We start from the raw sequence: 24187 nt of genomic DNA, 5'->3' as shown, positions 1-24187 counted from the left end.
ATATCTGCCATTCTGCTCCTGCTCTGGCCTCCTGTTGCAGAACTTTTTCCTCGAAATTAAGACTGAATTTAAGAATTTTCCTTGACCAACAATCCCCCAAATAAAATTGGTCATTGCCTTCATGGCTGTTTGTAGGGCATAGCTGCTGGGTTCACCTACCTACAAAATATGCTGTCACTGCACTTCATAGTAAAACCCTGTGAAGCACTTTGAGACATCTCAGTGATGTTTTAAGGTGCTATATCAAATGCAAGGTTGTCAGTGATGGTGGAACCAGCCACCTCCACCAATAAAAACATTGATGGGACAGAAGTATGTTTACTATGTAAAAAGCTTCGCCTTCATCGATGGTGAGGGTGGACTTGTCAAAGGTCCAGCCGTTCAGGTAAAAGATGAAGATGTTCCTCTCCCCGAGCCTTTCTTGTCCAGGCCATAGGTGATGGCAGCTGCTGTTGGCTCTTTGATGATGCGGAGGATATTGACCCCAGGGATAACTCTAAGAGGTCACTAAGAGGTGGGAGTCACTGAAGTAAGATTTGTGACGATTTCACCCCTTGATCTCCAGCTTTGCAACCCCCACCCCCCCCACCGCCCACCCCCCCTTCGTAAAATGCTACCGCTGCTGCCTATGAGGATTGTGTTTATATTATTCAAAGGCAGGAACATTTTGGGCCTGTGTGGTTCAATGTGATGCACTTACCTCATGAGAAAGTATATTAAAATGAATAGTAATTCTTGCATTTGGTAGTACTTTTTAGAACAACAACAAATTATATTGTATAGCGCCTTTCATGACGGGAGAACGTCCAAGGTGCTGGACAGTCAGGGATTTGAACCCGAGCTGGCAATTGGGATCAGGAGGGAGGGAGGGTTGAGTTATAACGGGTGACCGTTGGCATGGTCGAAAAGAGGGTCTTGAGACATGCTTTGAAGGAGGCAAGGGAGGGAGCAAGGCGAAGGGACTGGGATGATGAAAGGTGTGATAAGGTGGTTTAAAAACACAAGTTGTTTCTTTCTTGTTTAGCTTCACTAGTAAAACACAGTTATGGAGCATTAGGAATTTCTCCAAATGACCCAAACTTAGCTGTTTTTCTAATGCTATTTTCAGTGCACAAACATGGTCTGATTTTACACTTGTGGTCACTAAGGCTTTCAGAATATGTATGCTCGATTGAGCTCAGGGCATTTTTAGAGGTTTCTTTCAGTTCAAGCCCATTTCCTGGAATTTTGGAACATATGCCATGTTATGAGTTGAACATATTTCTTCCCTTTACAACTGATTGTAAACTAGAGACATTTTATACATTCCTGGTGGTGTTAATAGTGCAATCAGTGACATCAAACACAGAAATTTAATTATTTATTTGTTTAAAAGGCAATCTAGTGAAATTGTTCCAGAGTGAATGTTATGATGCTCATTATAGGCATAAAAAGGCCAGAGAGACTTAAAAGTTATATTGTTTGATGATCCTGTGTTAAGAGCATCATCAGATCCAGAAAAATCCTCTGAAGTTAAATGGGTAATGGTAATACATGTAACTGTTAAAAATTATTGTGGGTTGTAATCGTTTTATTTTGTTCTGTGTGACAAAGCCAAAACAACTTACGTGCAAGGAATAATTACATTCTTAATGGGAATAGTCTGGAAGATATTAGTGTGTTGGTGGTGGAAATTATCAGTGAGAAGTGTGTGTTTTTAAGGGTGCTGATTGTCCCTGTTTCTGACCCGGATTGGGAGGACATGGGGGAGGGGAAATTTTTTTTTGGTCTTCAGTATCTGATACATGGGAAAACCTATTTCCATACTTGAGTATCCAAACCAGACAGAGTTCCACTTATGTAGGCCACCCACACATGGAGTTTTTTTTCATTCCAGATGCCGGGTAATTTCCATGCGTCATTATAGAAACTGGTGGTGCCATTGCAATTTTTGGGGGGTCAGCCGGGTGTCTGACACATACGAAAACCCATCACCGTGCTTAAGAGTATCTAAACCAAGCTGAGATTTCCGTGCATCCCACCTACATGTGAAAATCCCAGAGACGGATTGTTGGAATGGAATGCACACCCTTCCCCCTGGAGGGATGCATCCTGCTTACCTAATTCTGGAAAGTATTAGGTGCAGGTAGGCAAGAGCCAAGGCTTGGGGTACTTTTGGAGTCGAGACTTGACGGGTTGAATGAACTGTTTTTGTAAGATTTTTGGGGTCATAATTTCGGCATGCGATATTTATTTAGGACTGCATGTTTAGACATGGAAGTTTTAAAAAAAAAGCTATGAATGCTGAAAATCCATTGCAAGCCAATCAGCATCTCAAAAAGCGAAGTAAGTTAATATTTTGACAGTAATAATCAGAACTTAATCAGAACTCCCTCAATCCCTCCACCTTGCCCCCTGGGGCTCTCCCCTCTTTCAAGTCCGCCTAAAAACTTTCCTCTTCCACCTACGGCCACCTTCCCCCTCCCCCCGGCTTGGAGTCAGGCTCCCCCACTGTTAAGTGCGTTGAGACGCTACCCTGCGTGGAGGGCACTATATAAGTGCAAGTTGTTGTTGTTGTAACTTAGTAATAGTAAAAAAATAAGCTTTGCAGCACTTTATCACATCGGCAAAATGTGTCCAAAGGGCTTCACAGGATTAATTGGAAAACATATGTATTTTAGGCAAGTTAGACAGATGGAACCTCATTTAATGTCTCATCGAAAAGATGGCATAAAAATAGCATTTCCCCTCTCATTACTATATTGGAGTGTCAGCCTGGACAATGAGTCCCAACGAGGGGCTTGAATCCACCACCTTCTGACTTGGAGGTGAGACAGTCTGACATCAACAGGATAACAATAATAATCCTTGCATTTGATACAGGATAGGAACTGCAGGAGATCATTCAATCCATCGAGTTGATCCTACTAGTTGATTTGATCATGGCAGATTTTATAATCCAATTTCCTTTCTTTTCTCCAATAGACAGAGAAAGCTACAAGAAAAAATATATTATCATAATCCTTGCTTTTGATATGGCACCTTATCAACTTATTACCTGATCACATTGAAATGTCTTAAAGTGTTTCACAAGATTTTACTGTAAAGTCCAATTGACTACCATGTAGGCAAATAAGGCATCTAATTTGTACAAGTAATCTCCTACAAGTGGGCATGAAGTGAATGGCCAATTTTATCTGGAGGATTGTTTGCCAGAACACTGAGAGAAACTGCCTTCTCTTTTTCAATAGTGCCATGAGATCGTTAACACCCACTTTAACAGGCAGACAGGACGTTCGTTTAATGTCTCTTCCGAAGCATGAAGGGTATTAGGAAGTAGTTAAAAATGACGATCAAGAGGCTGATGAATGGACATTAGCAGATTGTGACACATTGCTAATGGGAAGTTTAGGGAAAACACTCAAGTCATTGAGATGGCTTAAAATGTGGGAAATTGCAGACAATCCAGTATAATTCAATTTAAATACATTTACTCATCAAATTTTTTTTGGTCAGCCAGGTGTCTTGATAAAACCTCTTATCATTTAAACATCTTGATCAGATCACCCCTCATCCTTCTGAACTCCAGGAAATAACAAACCAGGGTTATGTCAGCTATTCCCATAATTTAACCTTTTCATCTCCTGTATCATTCTGGTAAATACCCCTCTGAGGCTAAGGTATCCTTCCTGAAGTGTGATGCCCTGAATGTAATGCTTCAGATGGAGTCTGACCAAGGCTAAGGGTAATCAAACCAGACTGAGTTCCCCATATGTTTGCCACTTAAACATGGAAATTTCCTTGTGACTGTAATGGAATGAGCACTTTCTTCCTGGAGAAACATAATTCCAAAGTGTATTAGGCACAGGTTGGCAAGAGCCAAGGTTTCAGGGAACCCAGAGTGTGTGTTGTGGCACTGCTGGATTTTAACCAGCTAAAATCACATATATTGCCATTTTCAGCACAAGGTTTAACCCTGCTGGGAATCGAACCCAGGTCTCTCGCTTGCAAAGCGAGTGCTCTAACCACTGAGTTACAGGACTCCACAAAACCTCTCCGACCTCCTCACTCCTCAATCCACCACCTCCCTTTGACTGGAGCTTCTGGCAAGCTTCCTGTTGATTTTCCAGCTTGGATCCTTCCATCGATTGGGGCTTTGAGTTGCAATGGTAACAGGAGCTGAGTGAGAAGAATTAATGCTCCCAGCAATGTAAATAAAAGGAATGGGAAAGACCAAATGTAATGTGGGAAGGAGGGGTGGGGAGGTGGGTGGTATAAAGTTGGGAAATAAAGGTGACGGTTAAGAATTAAAGTCAATGTTCAGGTCTGTGAACTTCTGGCTCTACAATATACTGTACCTGAAATTTGTGATGGATTTGTTTGGAGCTACATTAAAGATCAAGCTTAGAGAACTCACAGGAGGAGATGAAATGGCAAAAGCAGGATGGATTGTGATTGGAAAGCCACTAACAATTCATATAGATCTGATCTGTATAAATCGTATAATCACATAAGTCGTACATCTAATCACATAAGTTGTACATCTCCTGTTGAATTTCCGATAACTTATGCAAATTTCACATAACTCATACTTTACATATGTTGTATTAAATGTATGGTCCCAACTGATATGACTCCTGTGAGTTTTACTGTAATGCTTACATTTGGTATGTTTTTCTCTTTCCCTTGCTCTCTCTCTGTCACCTTCTGGATTTTACTCTCAACACTCCTAGTTACCGAGCCTGTTTTAGTGCATGTATATTTATGTGGGTTACTGGCCAAAGAGCCTTGGCCAAGTGCAAATTCCAAAAGAGCTCAAAACCATGTGGACACTTGCGGGGTGGGGGTGTCTGCAGCTTCAATAACGGTTGACAGGGAAGGGAGGATTGATTAAGAAAACTGTGCATTGAGCTACTTGCTTACTTGAACTGCGCTGGAGCGGATTGCCATCAGTTTACAATCTGATGAGGAGCCCAGAAGAGTTAGAAGGGAACCACTGCCAAGGTCCCTTTCATGGATCCTGAAGGTGGGGGGGGGGGGTGGGTGTTCTGGCTGCTGGAGCAAGGTCACATTCATCCCACGAACAAACACTCTGTTCCCTGGCACTTACAGCAGGAAGCTGCTGGATTCCCTGGCTGCACCAGGGATGAGGGAAGAGGCCGAGTCCTAGTTTCATTCATAGACACAGGGATGGCACTGAGCCCAGGCTCCATCCATGAGCGCTGTCACTACAGCTTTTTACTTCAATTCATAATGCTGGTCAGATTTTTGTAATCCCTTTTCTTTCACTTGAGCCAGTTCTCTCCAAGTAAGCCAAAAATGCACTTTGTGGGGGAAAAAAAAAGGAATAATTCAGCACTGCTTTCTAAGCAAATCAAAAACGATTCCCATTTATAACTTCTTTTATTTTCTTAATTGAAAATGTATATTGAGCCTGTTTTGCCTCGGTTGGCAAACTGGAGTCGTATCTGATTTATTGAACTGCCTTGGAGGCAAAAAGAGATGCTGTAACAGGACCCTTTTCCTCAAGGTTTAGCCAAAAATGCAATGAAACAGAAGATCTTTCAGCACAGACCATATGTGGCGGAATCATCCTCTCCGTGGTGGTGCTGCTGTGTGTAGCAGAATGTGTTATTTTGGTGGTTACCGTCCTTTTGGTAATTACCGTATTGCAGAGTCATCTACAAAATGCAGTCACTACACTTTACAGTATGAAGCAGTTTGAGGTATATTTCCCCCCCTATACGCCCGGGTTGTATCAAATGCAAGCCTTATTAATATTGTTACCTCGGGAGGACATCTAAAAAAAATCCAAGATTGTTTGTGGGACACTGCTGTGCGCATACAAGCATAGGAAGATGGTCATTATTGCCATGAAAATGACAAAGAATATTTAGTGGTCCTGTTTGAATTGAATAGGCTGTTTTTGTAGATGGAAGGGGCAGTTAAATAATAGTAACCCTTACACTTGATATAGAGCCTTTCACAGCAGAAAGGACATCTCATAGAGCTTCGCAGAATTTGCTGTGAAGTAAATCCATATTTTGCAGGCGAACACGGTAGCCAAATTACACACCACAAACTACAATTGCAAACCGAAGTGAATGACCTATTTTATTTGGGGGATTGTTGCCCAGAATATACTGGGAAAAATGCATTCGCTTTTTGAATAGTACAATGGGATTTTTTACATCCACCTAAATAATCATAGTTTAACTCTCATCTAAAGGACGGCAACTCTAACAATGCAGTTCACCCCGAACAAGTTAACATATAGTAGAATTTTCTTTTAAAAAATGACATTTTGCAGAATAATGTATGAACATGTTGGGTTCCAATCTGCCCTCATCCCAATCTGCCCTCATCCCTACAACACCAAATTGCTGAACTACTTGTGTCCTGTTACTTGAGGCATTTAATGATCGGTGCCTCCAGTCTAAAAGTCAGCTGTAAAAGTTTGTGAATGGAATTTGCTATTCATGAATAGTCTGAATTCTGATAGCAGGATATGGCATCCGCACTTCAAAAAGGATGGCTTTCATGTTTATATTGTCTCATCTAACAAAATCTTGTTCAATTCCAATTGCTTTTGCATTATTGCTTTTATTTGGACAGATATATACATAGAAATCCGACTCCTGAAGAATAATTTATTCAGCTGTAAATTTCTAACAGGGCTACTGTTTAATCCACAACTGTAATGTCTGTCTGCTGTTCATGTTGTTTAGAGCAAATATTTATGCACTCTGTCCCCTTGCTTTAGGAAGTGATCTCCTGGCTGGCTACTTGAGCTCCTGACAGTGGAGGCTTTCAGTGTACAGGAATGTACAAGAGTATACAAATTCAAGAGTAGCAAAGGTCAGGTTAGCTCCCAGATAGGATATCCATTCACTGAGTCTGGATGTACAGTCCATTCCTGTTCTTGTCCTCTTCAGTTTGTTATTTGTTTTCAGATCTGGAAACCCTCCACTGTACTAAGAAACAATACCATTCAACTTCTGATTTCTGACATGATTTTGTCGGCAAAACATTGAGTTTGTCACACTGTTCACTGAGAGGGGAGCTGGAGTCAAACTACAACAGGAACAGGAGCTGCAGCACATCTGCTGAGAATAAAGACAACAACTGGAAAATGAAAGATTTAGATAAGATCAACAAAATCTAATCACTACACTTGATAGCGAATTCTGTGAAGCGCTTTGAGATGTGTTCCTGACATGAAAGGTGCATATTTACGGCTAGGATTATTATTAATTGTGGAGTCCTGTAGCTCAGTGGTTAGTGCACTCACTTTGCAAGGGAGAGACCTGGGTTCAATTCCCAGCAGGGTGAAACCTTGGGCAAGTTTCCTTACTCCACATGCCTGATAATAATCCCTCAAGAAAAAAAATCGTAAATTGGTCATTTGAATCCATGACTGTTTGTGGGACCCTGCTCTGCGCAATTGGCTGCCGCGTTTCGCCCACAAATATGCAGAATGTAAATTCGCTTTACATTCTATTCTGTGAAGCGCTTTGAGGCATCTTAGGATGTCCTCCCGACGTGAAAGGCGTTCTATAAATGTAGTTTTGTTATTGTTGTTGTCTAGAAGACATGAAAAAATGCTATATCAAATGCAAGTATTAATATTAATTGATATCAAGACCAGAACACTGGACTCATTTAAAAAAATAGTGGCTTGATATATACCAACAATGATTTACAACAAAATCTAACGTGGTTCTTTATAGGATAGAGAGAGTAAACCTGGAACCATACTGTAAGATAGCACAGTCAGCTGAGTAAGTATGCGCTCCAGTGCACTACCAAGCATGAAGGGCGCTATATAAATGCAAGTTGTTGTTGTAAGAGGATCCAGTTTCAGGCTTTTAAAGTGCAAGTTGTAGGATACGCAGAATATTGATCATGTTGTGATGATTATGATGATGATTTTTACATTTAGTATATTGCTTTTCATATCTGGAAGACATCTGTGAAGTGGAGTGTCGAGTGTCCGTGTTGTATAAATATCATACATATGTGCAATAATAAAAATAATATATAGATATACAACGGATAATCAATATTTGAAATTAGTAAGCAGGAAAGTCCCGCTTCCCGAATAAAGTTTGCAGTTTTAGCTGATTAACCACCAGCAATAACCTGGTCCACACTCTGGGATCCCCAAGCCTTAGTTCTTGCCAACCATTGGAAAGGGAATCAATTAGAAATGCGTTTGTGGGTGGGTGTCGTTATGTATTGTGTACAGTAATCGTGATATCAGTTAGTTATTGTAGGAAAAAACAAGCTTCCATTGTTCATAGAAGCTACTATGTTAATCAGAGACTGAAGGTTGGGTGGGTTAATGGGAGCTGGAAGTGATAAATGAAAATCGGACCATTCTAAGCCGGCTAAAAATACAAGGTGGAGTTGCCTTGGCCTGCTGAAAGGTTTGCTCCAAGATAAAGTCTTGTATGTTTGTACTCAGCGGGGAGTGGTGAGATACAGAGGACAAACTGCTGAATGATGCGGGATGTAACCTACTAGGCTGATGTCACAAATGGAATTGTTTTTCACAATCTGGCCATCGTGAACTTCAGGCTTACTCTGACCATATAACAATAAACAAGAAAAAAAACTATTCCACAAAGTAATGCTGGTGACAGATGTTTTTAAAAAATAATTTTCCGCCTTTCACGCTGCATTAGACTCAACTCAGAACTCAGTGGCCAGCCCGTTGGAGACAAATAAAATTGGTCATTCACTTTATGGCTGTTTGTGGAACATTGCTATGCGCCAATTGACAGCTGCATTTGCCTACAAAAATCCAGTCACTAAACTTTACAGTAAAATCTTGTAAAGTGATCTGAGACTGTGATAAAGTCCTATATCAAATGTAAGGATTATTATTATTTTGGAGCTTTGGATCTTTAACATTCACCTGATTTCAGTTTAATGTCTCATCTCTGATAATGCAGCACACACACCTCACCCCCATGGCAGATCCAGACAAATAATTTCTTCCTAATTATAACCTTAAGGTACACTCAGATAGTCATTGCAACTTTCTACCATTCCTAAAAAGAATGTTATCTGCTCCCTTGAGATATCAGCTTAGAATGATGGCAGGTTTTTAAAATAACTCACATGATGAGCAAACAACTCTAAATTATGTTTATGGATTGCAATAATAATAGCATTTGATATGGAATTTCACATCTCAAAGCGTTTAACAGGATTTACTGTAAAGTGTAGTGACTGTATTTTGTAGGTGGTAGCCAGCTTGTGCACAACTTTGTTCCGCAAACAATCATGACCTATTTTATCTGGGGAAATTGCTGGCCTGGACAACGGGAGAACCTGGCTTTAATACTGTAATGTGTCAATTCACTTTACAATATATTCTGTGAAGCGCTTTGGGACGTCTGAACGACGTGATACCCTGCTTCGTGTGAAGTACACTATAAACACGCATGACCAGCGCATTGGGATGTACTCCTGACGTAAAAGGCACTAAACAAATGTAATTTGTAGTTGCAATCTTGCTAAAATTCCAATCACATTATTTGAAAAGAGAAGAGAGTTTCTCCTGGTGTCCTGGCATGACAATCCACCAAAATAAAATTGTCCATTCACTTCATGGGACGTTTGTGGGATGTATGCAAATTGATTGCAGCATTTGCAAGATTGTAAGATCACTACACTTGACAGAAACTTTGTGACATGCCCTGAGATATTATAAGCGCTATATCGATATAAAGATTATTGTTATTGTTTGATTTTTCTGAATTCCTAAGCAAAATGATGGGCATTCTCCTGACATGAAAGGCAAATGCAAGGATTATTATTATACTTTATACTTTATAGTATATTTTGTGAAGCGTTTGTGAGATGTCTCGAAGACGCAATAAGGTGTTATATCAAATGTAAGGATTATTATTATTATTCATTATTTATTTTCTCAACTCATAATATTTTAACTGAATCCAGAATTTGGCAAATGGTTGAATTCAGGCTTAACTTTGAAGTTGCTTTTCTGAGGTCTTTTTAAAAAAAAAACTTTTGGCTGTATTTAAAAATTTGCCAAATTCTGGGCAAAATAAAATACCACATAAATGGAGTAAATCTACCCCCGGGTGGAATTTCTCCCTGAGTCTGCCAAAAGCTGATTAGATAAACTTCCGGTAACAGGTTATTGGTGGACTGTGAAACGGTGGGAAAGCTATTTTCTCCCTGAATAAAGTAGCCTAAATCATTTCCTCTCACAAAAAATATTTAACTCTCCACCAAGCACACTGAGAATTTGCTGACACCTGGAAATCAGCTCTGCGAATTTTGAGCAATGGCTGCAAGGCTGATACTCACAGTTTTTAAAATCACAGGCAAGATAGGCGTTTGTAAGGGTTCTCCAGCGAGGAAATCTCATTCTAAGCTCCCCATCATTAGAAGTCAGTACATTTCTGACAATCAGAGAACACCCACCTCTGTGCTATAAACACACTCACACACAGTCCAGAAATATTTCAATAAACCTTTTTTCCCTATGCCTTCGAAGTGCAAATTGCACACAAGGGATATGTTTTTCAGAGGGATTATATGGCTGTGAGTCATCTTGTATGCTCAGGGCCTGGTTCGTGACACCCTGTGGACTATCATGAAGGCATGTAAAAGTTTAGGATTTTTACCTAGTAAGGATGCAAAATTTCATCGGATGTTGTGGAGTTAATGACAGAATTTTAAGAGTTAAATAGCGTGTTCCTATTTTTTTCTAACATTTTTTGGCATCTAAAAATATGCAATGGGGTTCATCTAAACCTCAGCAAAACTTGTCTAACTGCTTACTTCTGCCCCAGTGTAACTTTGCAAATCCCATCTTTTGTCTGTTTTATGATGAACGTACTTTAACGGCTGTTACATTTGGCGCTAACTTTCTCAAAGCTCATCTCAGAATTACCAGACGAGTTGGTTTGGAAATCACTTACAATGGAGAGTTTGTTCCTTTAAGTGCAGAACTCTTTTTCTCTTCCCCCCACCCCATATCCATAAATGCCTCTTCAAGGCCAAACCTGCAGGTGTACACGCACTGCCATTAGTGTTCAGACAGTGGTAGTCTTATTAGAATGGTACAACACCACAGTCATCTAGCCTTTGACACATCCATACTCTGAAGGCATTTAGGACTTCAGCTTCGCAAGTGATAAACAAACTGTAAAATCAGTCAGATTCCTGGTATCCATTGATAAATCTTGCAAAACTGCTCTGCCTTGTGTGGTTGCAAAGTCTGCTTGAGTGTTCAACTCCCTAAATACCTAGTCACGATCCCTGTGCACCAGCCTGGGATTTGCTATGACACGTCCAACCTGCTGGCTGTTGCTATCAGTACAATGAGCACCACTCATGGAATATTTGCACTAAAATGGTTCAAAATCCCCCCCCCCCCCCGCATTTCCTTTTACTCTTCGATTATTTGGCTGCTGGAATTTATCTCCCCATCTCCGAGTGTTGCAAATAAAGACTTTACAGTAAATGCTAACGGAGCAGCCAATTGTCGCACAGCAATGTCACACAAGCAGCCATGAAGTGAAACGTGGTCAGAGGCTTCATGTGGGACTTGAAGCCACAACCTTCTGACACAGAGGTGAGAGTGGTACTGAATGAGCCAGGCTTACACGTTGATTATATACGTTTATTATATATGGAATTAATTCAGGAATAAAATCTTTCTCCTTCTGGTCAGATGATTTTGTGTATTTTTAATAATGAATAAGTATCAGTACAGTAAGTTTGAACTTTTTATTGTTATTATTCTCTAAAACTTTTTATTATTATCATCCTCTAAGTTGAGGTCACATCTGTCTCCTGGTTGTTTGAGGGTTTTAAAGTTTAGTCCCGGATGTGAGCAGTAGGAGGCGTAGTTATATACACAATTTACTTCTGGCATTTTCGATGCACATTGTTTTCAGTAAAAGAAAAGCAATGCCACAAATGCATGAAATCTGTGAAATTGCAGCACATTATCAAGAGACAGCAATTACAGCCTCCTCCCCCTTTCCCCAATCTCACGACATCCGACTACTTTCAGGGACCACAGGACAGAACATCTGGGGAGTGGGAGTTATCGTTTACACTGAAACATTTGATTTTGGCAGCGAAAGAGTGAGACTAAGAAGAAAAGAATGCTGAGCATTCACTGGGTACTGAGAATGACATTCTCAAACTGATGAGGGTGACTGACTTGGTGGAGATGAGTGGGGTGGTGGTGGACAACCATGTTTTGCAAAGTCTAATACCATACAAGAGATACAATACCATACAAAATTACATTTGTAAAGCGCCTTTCACTTCGGGAGGGCGTCCCAAGGTGCTGAACAGTCCTGAGCAGGGATGGGGTGGGGGGGCTTGGGATCAGGGAGGGTGGTGGGCAGAGAGGGTAGGAGAGAGGCCAAAGGCACGGTCGACCAGAAACGTCTTGAGGCGTGCCTTGAAGGAGGCAATGGAGGGAGTGAGAAGAAGGGAATGTAGGATGGAGTTCCAGTGAGTGGGGGCAGAGAGGCTGAAGGCCCGATCGCAGATGGTGTGGTGGACCGGGCCGGGAGGGGGACATGGAGCAGGCCGGAGCCTGCTGAGCAGAGTGAGTTAACAGGTTGATAAGTGGTTAGCAAGTCAGAGATGTAGGAGGGGGAAAAGCCATTGAGGGCCTTGAAGGTGAGGACGAGAATTTTGAATTCTAATTATCTGAGGGATGGGGAGCCAGTGGAGTCGGGCGAGGGTGGGGGTGATGGGGGTCATGGAACATGGTGCGAGAGAGGACAGGAACTTCAGACTTCTCGATGATCTACAACTTATAGAGGGAAGAGTTGGGAAGACTGACAAGCAGGGCATTGGTATAGTCGACCCTAGATGTAATAAAGGCATGTATAGGATTTTGGCAGCTTTAGGGGTGAGGTAGTGGCAGAATCGGGCAATGTTGCGGAGGTGGGGGAAAGCAGAGCGGGTCATGGCACAGATGTGGGGTAGAAAGGACAGTTGAGGGTTGAACAAGACACTTAGGTTCTTGACCGGTTAGGTGGAATGTGCATCTGTTGATGCTGATGCTGCCAGTGCCTGAGGTGCGGAGGGAGAGCCTCGGACTTGCTGATGTTCAACTGTAGAAAGTTAGCTCTCATTCAGGACTTAATATCTGACTGGCAGTCTGTGAGGACATCAGTGGTCCTGGAGTCGAGGGTGGAGGCAGAGAGATAGAGTTGGGTGTCATCCGCATACATGTGAAATTTAACCCCATATCTACAGATGATGTTACCAAGAGGGAGCATATACAGTTTGAAGAGCAGAGGACCAAGGTCAGAGCCGTGAGGAATACCGCACGAGGCGGTGCGGGGGCTGGAGGAGAAGCTGTTTGTAGAGACAAAGTGATATGGGATGTGAACTATTCAAGGACAGAACCTTGAAAGGTTTAGGTGAGAGGAGAGATGGTGGTGGAGGATAGAGTGGTCCACAGTGAAGAATGGAGCTGCTGATATATCATTAATGCCTTTGTTCACCTTTAAATCCCTCCTCTTGCTCCCACCCCATCAATACGACCTCGTTCAAACCAACTGGCCTGGCCACTACCTTCGCTCAGCACAGGCCTGCTGCATATCCCCTCTGACCCACTCCCTCCATCACCTTGTTTAACGTCCTTCTAATGAATTGTATTGTATCTTTCACCCAGTGCCTACTGAATGCTGTGTGGTCCACTGGAAACCCAGACTTTTGTCTGTCAGGTTTTAAAATCTTCCATTGACTCAGTTTCTGAATGGCTGGTAACTCAACTTAAGGGTGTAACATTGTAATGGAAGACCAGTGTCGATTCGGTTGTGGAGATGCTTAAAAATGATGCATGTTTCGCCCACAAATATACAGTCAATTCACTTTACAGTCTATTCTGTGAAGCGCTTTGAGACGTCGAGAAGACGTGAAAAGCGCTATATCAAATGCAAGGATTATTATTATTATTATTTATATATTCTACTTCTAAACAGGTGTCAGCCTGGCTCATTTGGTAGCACTTGTCTCAGAGTCGGAAGGTTGTGGGTTCAAGTTCTATATTATACAGTAATATAGATGGCATTGCTGTCAAAAGTATTAGTGATCGAGACAGCTTTCAGCGTATTTTTTCCGAGATACTACCCCGTTTGAAAGGCACTGTATCAATGAGAGTTGTTGTTTGAATTAAGACAGAGAAGACGAAAGAGACGGGACAAAGGTTAAGAACAGAACTCTTCACTTGCAGCTGATCGCTTGCAGGAATGGAGTTGGGGGCATCCCCACAGGCTTGTTGATGTACGTCCCAGGTGAAGGAGCTCAGCAAAGAGGTTTCTAAATCATGACAAACAGCAGCTTCCTGAGGGAAAGCTATTTTCCCACAGCCCTTTAAAGTGAATGATATAAATTTGCTATTTCTAAGATAAACTACTTGAAACGGTATATAAACCCCAGCGCTCTTTCAGATTGACCCCAAGACATGAAGCCCCCGATGACTTTTCCATGAACCGAAGGTAAAACACTGAGAGATTGTCTCACATTTGTATCTGAAGCAGCTGTAACCCAGACAGACATATTCTTTTTTTTCCATCAGGCATTCCTCCAACGAATGATTCAGCACGCGGCTTCTAAAGTGGACAAGAATGTGACTGAGGAGACCGTAAAGGTAGGCACTCTTAAATGCTACAGATTTGCGGAAAGAGATTCAGGTTTGCAAATGCATCGGCAGATATTCCACCTCAGACTCGATTTACTCTGCTTGTCCCTCGTCCTTTCTGCTCCACCATTAATGACCGCGCTTCCAGCCACTACGCCTGAAGCCTTGGAAATCCCTCCACATTGCTCCCTCCTTCCCACCTTTTAGATTACGAATGAAGACCTTCTTCTTCCACAGTGCTTACGGTTACCTCCTCCATCCCACCGGCTCGTTGCCCCTTGTGAAGAGTGCTATATAAATACAAGTTGTTATTGATGTTTACATAACAGTTTAGAGCATCAGAATTTTCCAAATTGTGTTCATTCTAAAATGTCACATTGACGGAGTAAATCCATCCCCGGGTGAAATTTCTGCCTAGCAACTTGAAACCTTTCTACAATTCTGACAGTGATATCCTGTTTCATTTTTGAAACCAAATCTTCTTTCAGACGTTGTTTTCTAATATCGAGGACATTCTCGCCGTCCATAAAGAATTCTTGGGAATGATTGAGGAATGCCTACAGCCTGAGCCTGGTGCTCAGCATGAACTAGGAAGTTGCTTTCTTCAATTTGTATGTATATCACGCTCCCAATATTTCCTTTTGAAGATATGTTACTTTTGAGAAATTGTGCCACTGGCATAGAAATAACCTTTTGCATCTAAATCTTCTGAATTATCTCACAGACTAAATGTTAGGCAAGTTTCCTTATTCCACACCCCTCTGTTTACCGAGCAGTAAGTCGGAACCTGTTTGTTAGTCGATCGGTGGATCGCTTTTCCACGGTTAATAATCGCTTAAAAAAATACGGTCACTCAATCCACGACTATTTGTGGGACGCTGCTGTGCGCAATTGGCTGCCGCGTTTTGCCCACATAATATAGTCAATTCACTTTACAATATATTCTGTGAAGAGCTTTGAGACGTCTCAAAGATGTGATAAAGCGCTCTATCAAATGCAACGATTATTATTTTTACATTATTTGGTTTGCACGTAAATGTTTGTGACTGGTTTAGATGGCAAGATTATATCTTTTCTCATCACACATTTTTAAACAAGCCAGTATTTATTTAAGGCAGCTGAAAGCTCCTGTTAGCTCCTATTGTGAAGACTTGTTATATGTTTAGAACTGCTTTGTAGTGTGACAGTAATTAAATGTAAGGCAAGTGAATATGATCATCACTGAGAGGAACATCAAGCGATCTGCTGGCTTAAAAATTAAACGTAATACTGTAATTAAATATTGTAAATGTAAAGTTCACACGTCAGTCACTTAAAAGTAAACAATGCTGCTGTTTGTTTGAAAGATATTGGAAATACAAATGGAAATGGTGGGAAATATTTTGATACAATCTGTTGTGTATGCAGCAAAATTTGTAATTTATTGCCATGAAAAATTATTGTGTTTCATTTCTAAGCCAGCAGACCACTTGATGTTCTTCTCGATGATCAAGGCATTATCACCAGCAGTATTGGCAGGAAAGCTGCTGAATGCCAACTGGATACACATTTGAGAAGCTTGTGTATTGAGGTGGCTGGTTCGAACCTTCTGTCTGTCTGTCTTTTTGAGGGCAAGGCTTTAACTGATAAGGCACTGTATCAAATGCAAGGAATGTTATTGTTATTCAACCACTTTAAAATAATTTACACTTTTTTTAACTTTACACAAATTCCAGTAGTGCATTGTGGCTTGCTCATGTTCTTAAAACATGTCTTCTTTCTTTCACTTTCATTATTTTGTTGAAGGAACTCATGAATAAATGCAAAACTGCCCCTATTTTAATTCACTGTGGATGGAGACTTAGGGGAACGCTTCAAACATACTCCACAAAGTGAAGTATAAGCACTAAATCAAGCTGAAGATTTTAAAAAGATTTTAAAAAACACATTTGTTTTAGAAAATGTGGTTTACGTAGAACTACATAGACTGTTCAGCCCAGCAACAGGCTGTTCAGCCCAGCTTGTAAATGCCAGTGTTTATACTGCATACAAGCCTCCATCCCTCCTTATTCCTTTCTGATTCCCTCTATTCTCTTCTCTCTCACGCACACACTGAGTTTCCTCTTAAATGCAATGATGCTTTCTGCTTCAACTACAGCCTCCGGCAGTGAGTTCCACATGCTCATCACTCTCTGTGTAAACACGTTCTTCCTAAACTCCCCTTTTAGCTCTGAGATGCTACCCTGCGTGAAGGGTGCTATATAAATGCAAGCTGTTGTTGTAGATCTGCTAGTTGCTGGCTTATATTCATACCCACTTGTTATGGAATAAAATGAATGAAAAAAAAACCTCTGACAGATTTTGCTCTATCTTTCGGTTTGTAAACGCAGAAAAATCGATTCTCCATTTACGATGAGTACTGTAGCAACCATGAAAAAGCACAAAGGCTATTATTGGAACTGAATAAAATAAGGAGCGTACGGACGTTTTTACTGGTATGTATCCTCTCTTTCCTGAAATTATACAAGAAAAGATTTAGGACTCTTCTTTAAAAAGAGCCAAATGCTTTGTTCTGTACAAAATGTAATAGCTCTTTTCCACTGATTAAAAAAAAATGACTAAACAAGATGTTCTTTCAGAGAACTTATGCTCAGTATCAAAGCCCAAATACTCAGAGAAAGCACTGTGCTGAATTGGCTGCACAATCACTACACTATCAGACAGCTCTGAAGATATTTTGGCATGTCAGGGCACAATATTAAATGCTAATTATATATTTAAATGATTATTATTATTATGAGGTGATTTCTTCAGCCTGCCATTCGGTCTTGAACTTCGGTTATTGGCAGCAGTGTTTGAATTTAAAATTGCAGGAGATTTTGCCCATGAATTTTACATTGTGTATCGGCTTGGCTCTCATGTCTTAGTCAGAAGGTTGTGGTTTCAAATACCATGTCGGGACACTCCCATGTGTGTCATAGTCTTAAGATGACAATGCAACACACCCCATTGTTGGAGGTGCCGTCCTTCGGATGAGACGTTAAACCAAAGTCTCGTCTGCCTGTTCAAATGGACATTAAAGATCCCATGGTACTATTTGAAAAGAAATGGGAGTTTCTCCCGATGTCCTGGCCAGCAATCCCCCAAAGAAAATTGGTCACTCTTTTCATGGCTGTTAGTGGGACATTGCTGTGCGCAACTGTGCTGCCGTGTTTACCTACAAATACACAGTCACTTCATTTCACAATAGATCCTGTGAAGCACTTTGAGAGGTCTTTCCAATGTGATAAGCTGCTGTACCAAATGCAAGTATTATTATTACATAGAATTATGTAGATTGTTGTAGCACAGAAACAGGCTGTACAGCCCATCCAGTCTATGTTGTCGTTTACTCCCCATGAGCCTGGGTTCCTCTTAATCCCCTCTTCGTTAACCCTCCATTCTCTTCTTCACGTATGCATCGCATATGCAATGGGCTGTGGTGTTGTAAATGGTGTTTAATATTCAAAAATTGAATAGATAGACAATCAGATATACAAATAAATCCCAAATAGATGGTAACCTTCTCACATACTTTGAAGGACGAAGAGGAATATACATATCAACAGATCTAGTTTAGCTAGCCCTCAATTAGGCTTCTGATAGAGTTGGAAAAGCGCTCTTAATGAAAGCAGTAGTGTTACTGACTCTCATCGCTGGAAAATATGCTCTGTCATGTAAACTGTATCTAATGCAGGGATGTCAGGTACAAGACCTTGGTGATCTCAGGTTTAAAGTTCAGGTTCTCTTTGCAATATCAAACTAAGTATTCTCAGCAATATTGTTTTTTTTGTTAAGGTTAAGAGGAATGCAAATGGAAATCTTAATGCAGTTACAGAAATCTTTATTCTTGGATTCTTGGAGATTGCCAACACATGTATTAGTGTAATAATGCAAGTAACACATGGAGCGATAACTTCCACAGTCTAAGCCAGTGCAGGAGGTTTACCCATCATGGTACTCTGAAGAGTGCTTCTTTTGAGTCATGGTTATGCTTTATGCGTTGTACTTAGTGCTGGAACATCTGGGTGCTGATGCTGTTTCCCAGCACTTCACACGGTGAACCTTGGTATAATATTAGTCTTGTTTGTCCAATGCCTGACACGTTTGTATCCACATACAGTGTTCTGTCGCTGTTTCAACCTTAGTTTGGTGTATAAGTGACACACCCACTGCACTCTCTCCCAGTCACAGTTATTGGAGATTATTTCTACACTGAATAATAAACCATACATTTGTTCATCTCACTAGGGCTGTATGCTGCTAGGAGGTCCAAAGAACCCTGATGTCCCACTTGAAGGATACTTAGTGGCTCCCATACAGAGGATATGCAAGTACCCACTTTTGCTAAAGGTACGTAAAATATTCTTGCACAATTTGTTGGATGAAAGGTTATTTTTATGATTGCTTAATCTGAGCAGGCCATTGGTTTATTTACCTCCTGCCTCTAAAATGTATGTTAAGGGCTCCTTCAGTTAATGCTATGCAACATGCTAAGCAACAGGTTTGCTCGGATCAGAACAAGTCGATGAGCATTTTGGTTTTGTCCGGCTGCTGTACACATCTTGGAATCAAGTCTGGTCTGAGAGTTTCAATTGCAATTAGAAGGGTCACCGTGTCCCACTCTGCAGCATTGTTTGTCAAGGCTCAAGTCTCTTGTTTCTGCAGCATGTACAACTCAACTGGAAAAGTGAGTTAAGAAATTGGCAATGATACATCTGTCTAGACTGCGGTTGAACTTTGACTAAGGAAATCATGTTTCCATAAGTGAGGGAAAACAAATGCCATCATACATCTATTTACAGAACAACAAATAGATTTATGAGACTTTGGAATAACTTGGGACTCCAATTAACAAAACGGGCCCTTTTTGTTGTTGAATGAAATGTTTTTATGGGTTTTTAACCAGAAAATTATATCTTGGTGTTTGTTTATGATTGAAGCTAAAACATGTCAGAAGTGTTTGAATGAATGAATGAATGAATGAATGAATGAAATATTGTCTTTTTTTAATACAGCAAAGTGATTGACTTGCCAATCATTTTCAGCATAGAGAATGGCTGAAGCCAATTCAATTTAAATGGCTGATGCCTAATATATACCCTGGAACATTATTAAACATTATTAAACAAACATGTCTTGGAATCTGGGTTCAACTTTTGTAATGGTGAGAAATGTTAGAATTACAGGATATGGAGTCATTGTAGCTTAGTGGTTAGAGCACTCGCCTCACAAGCAAGAGGACTTGGGTAGGGCGAAACGTTAGGCAAATTTCCTTAGTCCACATGCCTCTGTTTACCTATCAGTAAATAGGAACCCTTTTGGGGGAGGGAGAGAGTTTCAGATTTCCATTAGCCTTTGTGTGAAGAAATGCCTCCCGATTTCAGATATAATGATAATAATAAGACAAGTCTCATATCTTAAGCCTCATCTGGTGTATCACATATCTCCGTCCCCGCCTCTTCCTGCCCACCTGCGTCCCCCAAGCCCTACCCTAAAGCCAGATCCATGTCCAAAGCACAAAATTCCACTTTACTCCCCTGGCGACCATTTTGTCTTCAAATGTAAGATGCCGCAGGACCAATCCACGACTGTTTGTGGGGCACTGCTGTGTGCATTTGGCTGCCGTGTTTCGCCCTCAAAATATACAGTCAATTCACTTTACGATATAATCTGTGAAGTACTTTAGGATGTCTCGGATACGTGATAAGGCATTGTATCAAATGCAAGGATTGATTATAATTAATTTGGTGGTATTGTATTCACGATAGGTCTTTGGTGCTTTTCATTTTTTTGATGAGGTAAATCCTGTCAAATTGCAACATGAGGTCGCCTTGGTATGTAAGAGTGTTAAGCTACAGAGATAGGTAATTTGGGCAACTAATCCGTGCAAGTTTTTATACTCCATACAACCCCTCCTATTCCCCTCACCTATACTCCTCTGTTCCCTTGTTCCTCATGCATGCATCAAGTTTATTTTAAATATATTGATGCTATTTATTTTAAACCCAGCTTTCGGCAGTGAGTTCTCACCACACTGTGCGGGAAGAGCCTCCTCTTAACCTCCCTATTGGATCTACAGCATTTGTGATAAAACTCTCGTCGATAAAACCATTAGGCCTTACAGACTAGAAGCTTACTTGCTCGGATTGCAAATTATGCTGAGTTAGTTGACTTCACCTGGGACAGTTTGTTGTGGTGTTAAAATTTGCTTAAGTGACTGTGAGTTAGGAAGGAGAAAACCATCTGGGTTTCTGGCCCCCAATCACTAGCCCAAACCGTTTGCTGAAAGGTGTGAGTGTGTAGATGTTGACTGAGGGATGGGTTTGTGCTGGGATAATGCTCCTTACTCCCCCCAACCCCTTGCAGTCGAATGGCCTGCCAGCACTTACTGTTGAGATTCACCCATGAATATTAGGCACAGAGGTAATGGAGGGTAATTGATGCCTGTAAATCCTTAGAAAGAAAAAAATAATCTTATGGAGGGGAGGAGGTGAAGGGGAGGGCTAATTTTGAGGAGAGAAATTGAAAAAAAAACATTTTTCTCATTTCTTTGAACTCATCTCTGAAACATTTCACTACTTTTTATGCACACAGGGTTGTTAGGATACACTGAAGACAGTCTGCCGGGAGAGGTGGTTGAGGCAGAATCCACGTTGAATTTCAAAAGGGAACAAGATTGATATTGAAAAGGGAATAAATTCTAGGGGTATGAGGAGAAAGGATTTTTAAAAAATTGGTGTGACACAAGCGAAAACCCATCACCATGCTTAAGAGCATCCAAACCAAACTGATAATTCCATGGATCCCACCTATACATGGAAATTCCAAGGATAAATTGGAATGGAATGTGATTCCAACAATATATCTCTGGAATGGGGAAAAGCACAGGCAAGAGGTAGCACAAACAGGATGGGCAGAATGGTCTCCTTCTGTGCTGTAAATTTCTATGGTTCTATGGCTCTGAGAACAGCTGTGTTTGTTTACTTATGTGTAGGAATTGATGAAGAGGACGCCAAAGAAACACAATGACTATGTGGCAGTTCTGGAGGCTCTTCAGGCAATGAAGACTGTGTGCTCCACCATTAATGAAGCTAAGAGACAAATGGAAAAACTGGAGATTCTCGAAGAATGGCAGTCACATATTGAAGGATGGGAGGTAACGAATTATGTTATTACTGGCCTACACATTTTACTTCAACAATGTACATTTTTAAAGATAGCGCAAATGTTTCAAGCTACGTTGCGTACAAGTATGCAAACATTCTTTTTTCCTCTTTTTTGTTTGTTCAGCTGGATGTGTGACACACGCGGAAACCTTGTTCAATGGTATCCAAACTATACTCAAGAGTTCCACATATGTATGGCACCTAAGAATGGGAAGTTCCCTGTGTCTGGAGTGGAATGCACTCCCTCTCCCCAGAGGGACAGACCCTGTTTACGTAATTCCGGAGAGTTGGCAAGAGCTAAGGCTTTGGGGTCCCAGAGTGTGTGTTGGTGGTACTGATGGAGTTTAACCAGCTAAAACTGTATAGATTGACACTGAAAGTTCAGTCTGGCAAACTTTCCCACTACTTGTCCAGCTAGGACCACCTGACCTTTTAGTGCTTTGGCTTCCAGGATTAACAAGAGCTGAGTGGGAGGATTCCTGCCACCAATCACCATTCTGCCCCTCCAAGTCCTGCCTAAGAGCCAGACTGGCTGGTCTGTCATCAGCAGTGCCTTGCAGTACTACAGTTCCCCCGGCTCAGAAACTGGACTAACTTAGGTTCCACCCCCTCATTCTGTGCCATTGTTCTTGGAAATTTGAACCCATGAATATTTGCTCAAGTGGTGTAATCACTGGTATAGGCCTGGCTCAGTTGGTAGCAATCTTGTCTCCTAGTCAGAACAATGTGCATTCAAGTCCTTTGTCAAGCCTTTGAACTCATATGGTCTAAATTGACAATCCCAATTCAATGATGAGGGAGCGCTGAATCGTTGGAGGTGCCGTCCTTTGGATGAGATGTTAAACCAAGGTCCTTTCTGCCTGTTCAATGGCACTCTTTGGAAAGAGAAGAGTTTTTCCCGGTATTCTGGCCAACAATGCCCCAGATAAAACTGATTATTCACTTTGTGGCCGTTTGTGGGACATTGCTGGGCACAAATTGACTGTTGCAATCCCCTACAAAATATACTGTCGCTAACTACAGTAACATCATGTGAAGCGCTTTGAGACGTCCTTCTAACATGACAGGCACTATATCGAATGTGAGCATTATTATGATCAGCAGATTGGATATAAACGGCTTTGCTTGGCAGTAAAATTATGTGAAGCACTTTGAGACATTCTCCTAACATGAAAGGCGCTATATCAAATAATAATAATCCTTGCATTTGATATAGCGCTTTATCATATCTTCGAGATGTCTCAAAGTGCTTCACAGGATACACTGTAAAATGAATTGACTGTATATTATATGTAAGCGTTATTATTATAATCAGCAAATTGGATATGAAACGCTTCAAATTGAAAGAGTGAGGGGCTAACAGAGCTGCTCCAGTTTACATTTGAAGCATCACAGGAGTAAATGAGTGCAGCAGATACTGAGACAGATACTCGCCGGAGTAGAACAAAATACATGTGAATTGCAGGTGGTTTGTCAGGTACCAGGAAGCCAACCATATGTTTGTTTCAGCAGCTTTATTGGCACTAGTGTGAAGGTCAGCTAGAGCAGAAACCAGCTACAAGCACAAAAATGTGGCAAGTCACCAGAGCTGCAATAAAGAAGACGCGTTTGTGTTTTTTTGTTGTTGTAATATGTTGAATTAAAACCAGGAACATGCATGGGGCAAAGCTCTAAAGCAATCCGAGCTAGTGAAGAGATACACTGGAATCAAAAGAAGAATAATAGCCTTTTATGTGGTACAGTTGATTTTGGATGTCATCGGGAAAGTTCTCGCATTGCTTTGGTTGATTTTGTGTTTTCTAATATTAGCGTTCTTGAAAAATAACTCAAGTTTATTCGAGAAAATAAATGCAAGCGAACCAATAGTACAGAGCGTGGGGCTTATTGTCACACAAACAAACCCAACAACATCTTGAAGAACATAAAGGGAAAGGAGAACAATTTAAACAATTCATATGATTGATTATTATCCATTATTTCATTGCAAAAAAAATCAAGAACCTTTCCTAATGAGGGCTTCTATTCTGAATTTAGGAAATTGTTAAATTGAAGAATTAAAACTGAAACATATTTCGGCTGAAAACTTTAGTTTACAAGTAGTTTTTAAAAAAAAGCATTTAGTGCAATCAAACCCTAATTAAATAAGTAGGCCTTTTGATGAGCGGAAACTTGATGCATACATTGGGGAGGGGCTGGGGAAATAGAGGGGTATGAGGAGGGCTGGAGACTCACTCGATTTATAAACACTGGCACAGATAATTTGGGTCAAACGGCCTGCTTTGATGCTGTGATGTTCTGTGTCATTTTGTGTAACTGAATGCTACCCCAGTACAAATGGAAATTGTTACCAGATAGTTAGGAT

At 40.9% G+C, this 24187-nt stretch overlaps 1 protein-coding gene across 1 annotated transcript in view; it reads left to right on the top strand.

Moving 5' to 3' along the window:
- Nucleotides 1-24187, top strand: part of prex2 (phosphatidylinositol-3,4,5-trisphosphate-dependent Rac exchange factor 2) — a 184636-nt gene that overhangs the window by 18799 nt on the left and 141650 nt on the right. The window contains exons 2-6 of the mRNA XM_007886904.2: nucleotides 14576-14647; nucleotides 15127-15249; nucleotides 17008-17112; nucleotides 18908-19009; nucleotides 21654-21815. Coding sequence (XP_007885095.1) covers nucleotides 14576-14647; nucleotides 15127-15249; nucleotides 17008-17112; nucleotides 18908-19009; nucleotides 21654-21815 — 564 coding nt within the window. The remainder of the gene's footprint in view (nucleotides 1-14575; nucleotides 14648-15126; nucleotides 15250-17007; nucleotides 17113-18907; nucleotides 19010-21653; nucleotides 21816-24187) is intronic.

The sequence above is a fragment of the Callorhinchus milii genome, unplaced genomic scaffold, assembly GCF_018977255.1.
Source record: "Callorhinchus milii isolate IMCB2004 unplaced genomic scaffold, IMCB_Cmil_1.0 Scaffold2, whole genome shotgun sequence".
Classification (NCBI taxonomy): Eukaryota; Metazoa; Chordata; class Chondrichthyes; order Chimaeriformes; family Callorhinchidae; genus Callorhinchus; species Callorhinchus milii.
Note: the sequence above shows the minus strand (reverse complement) of the source record. Positions and strands in the feature narration are given on the sequence as shown.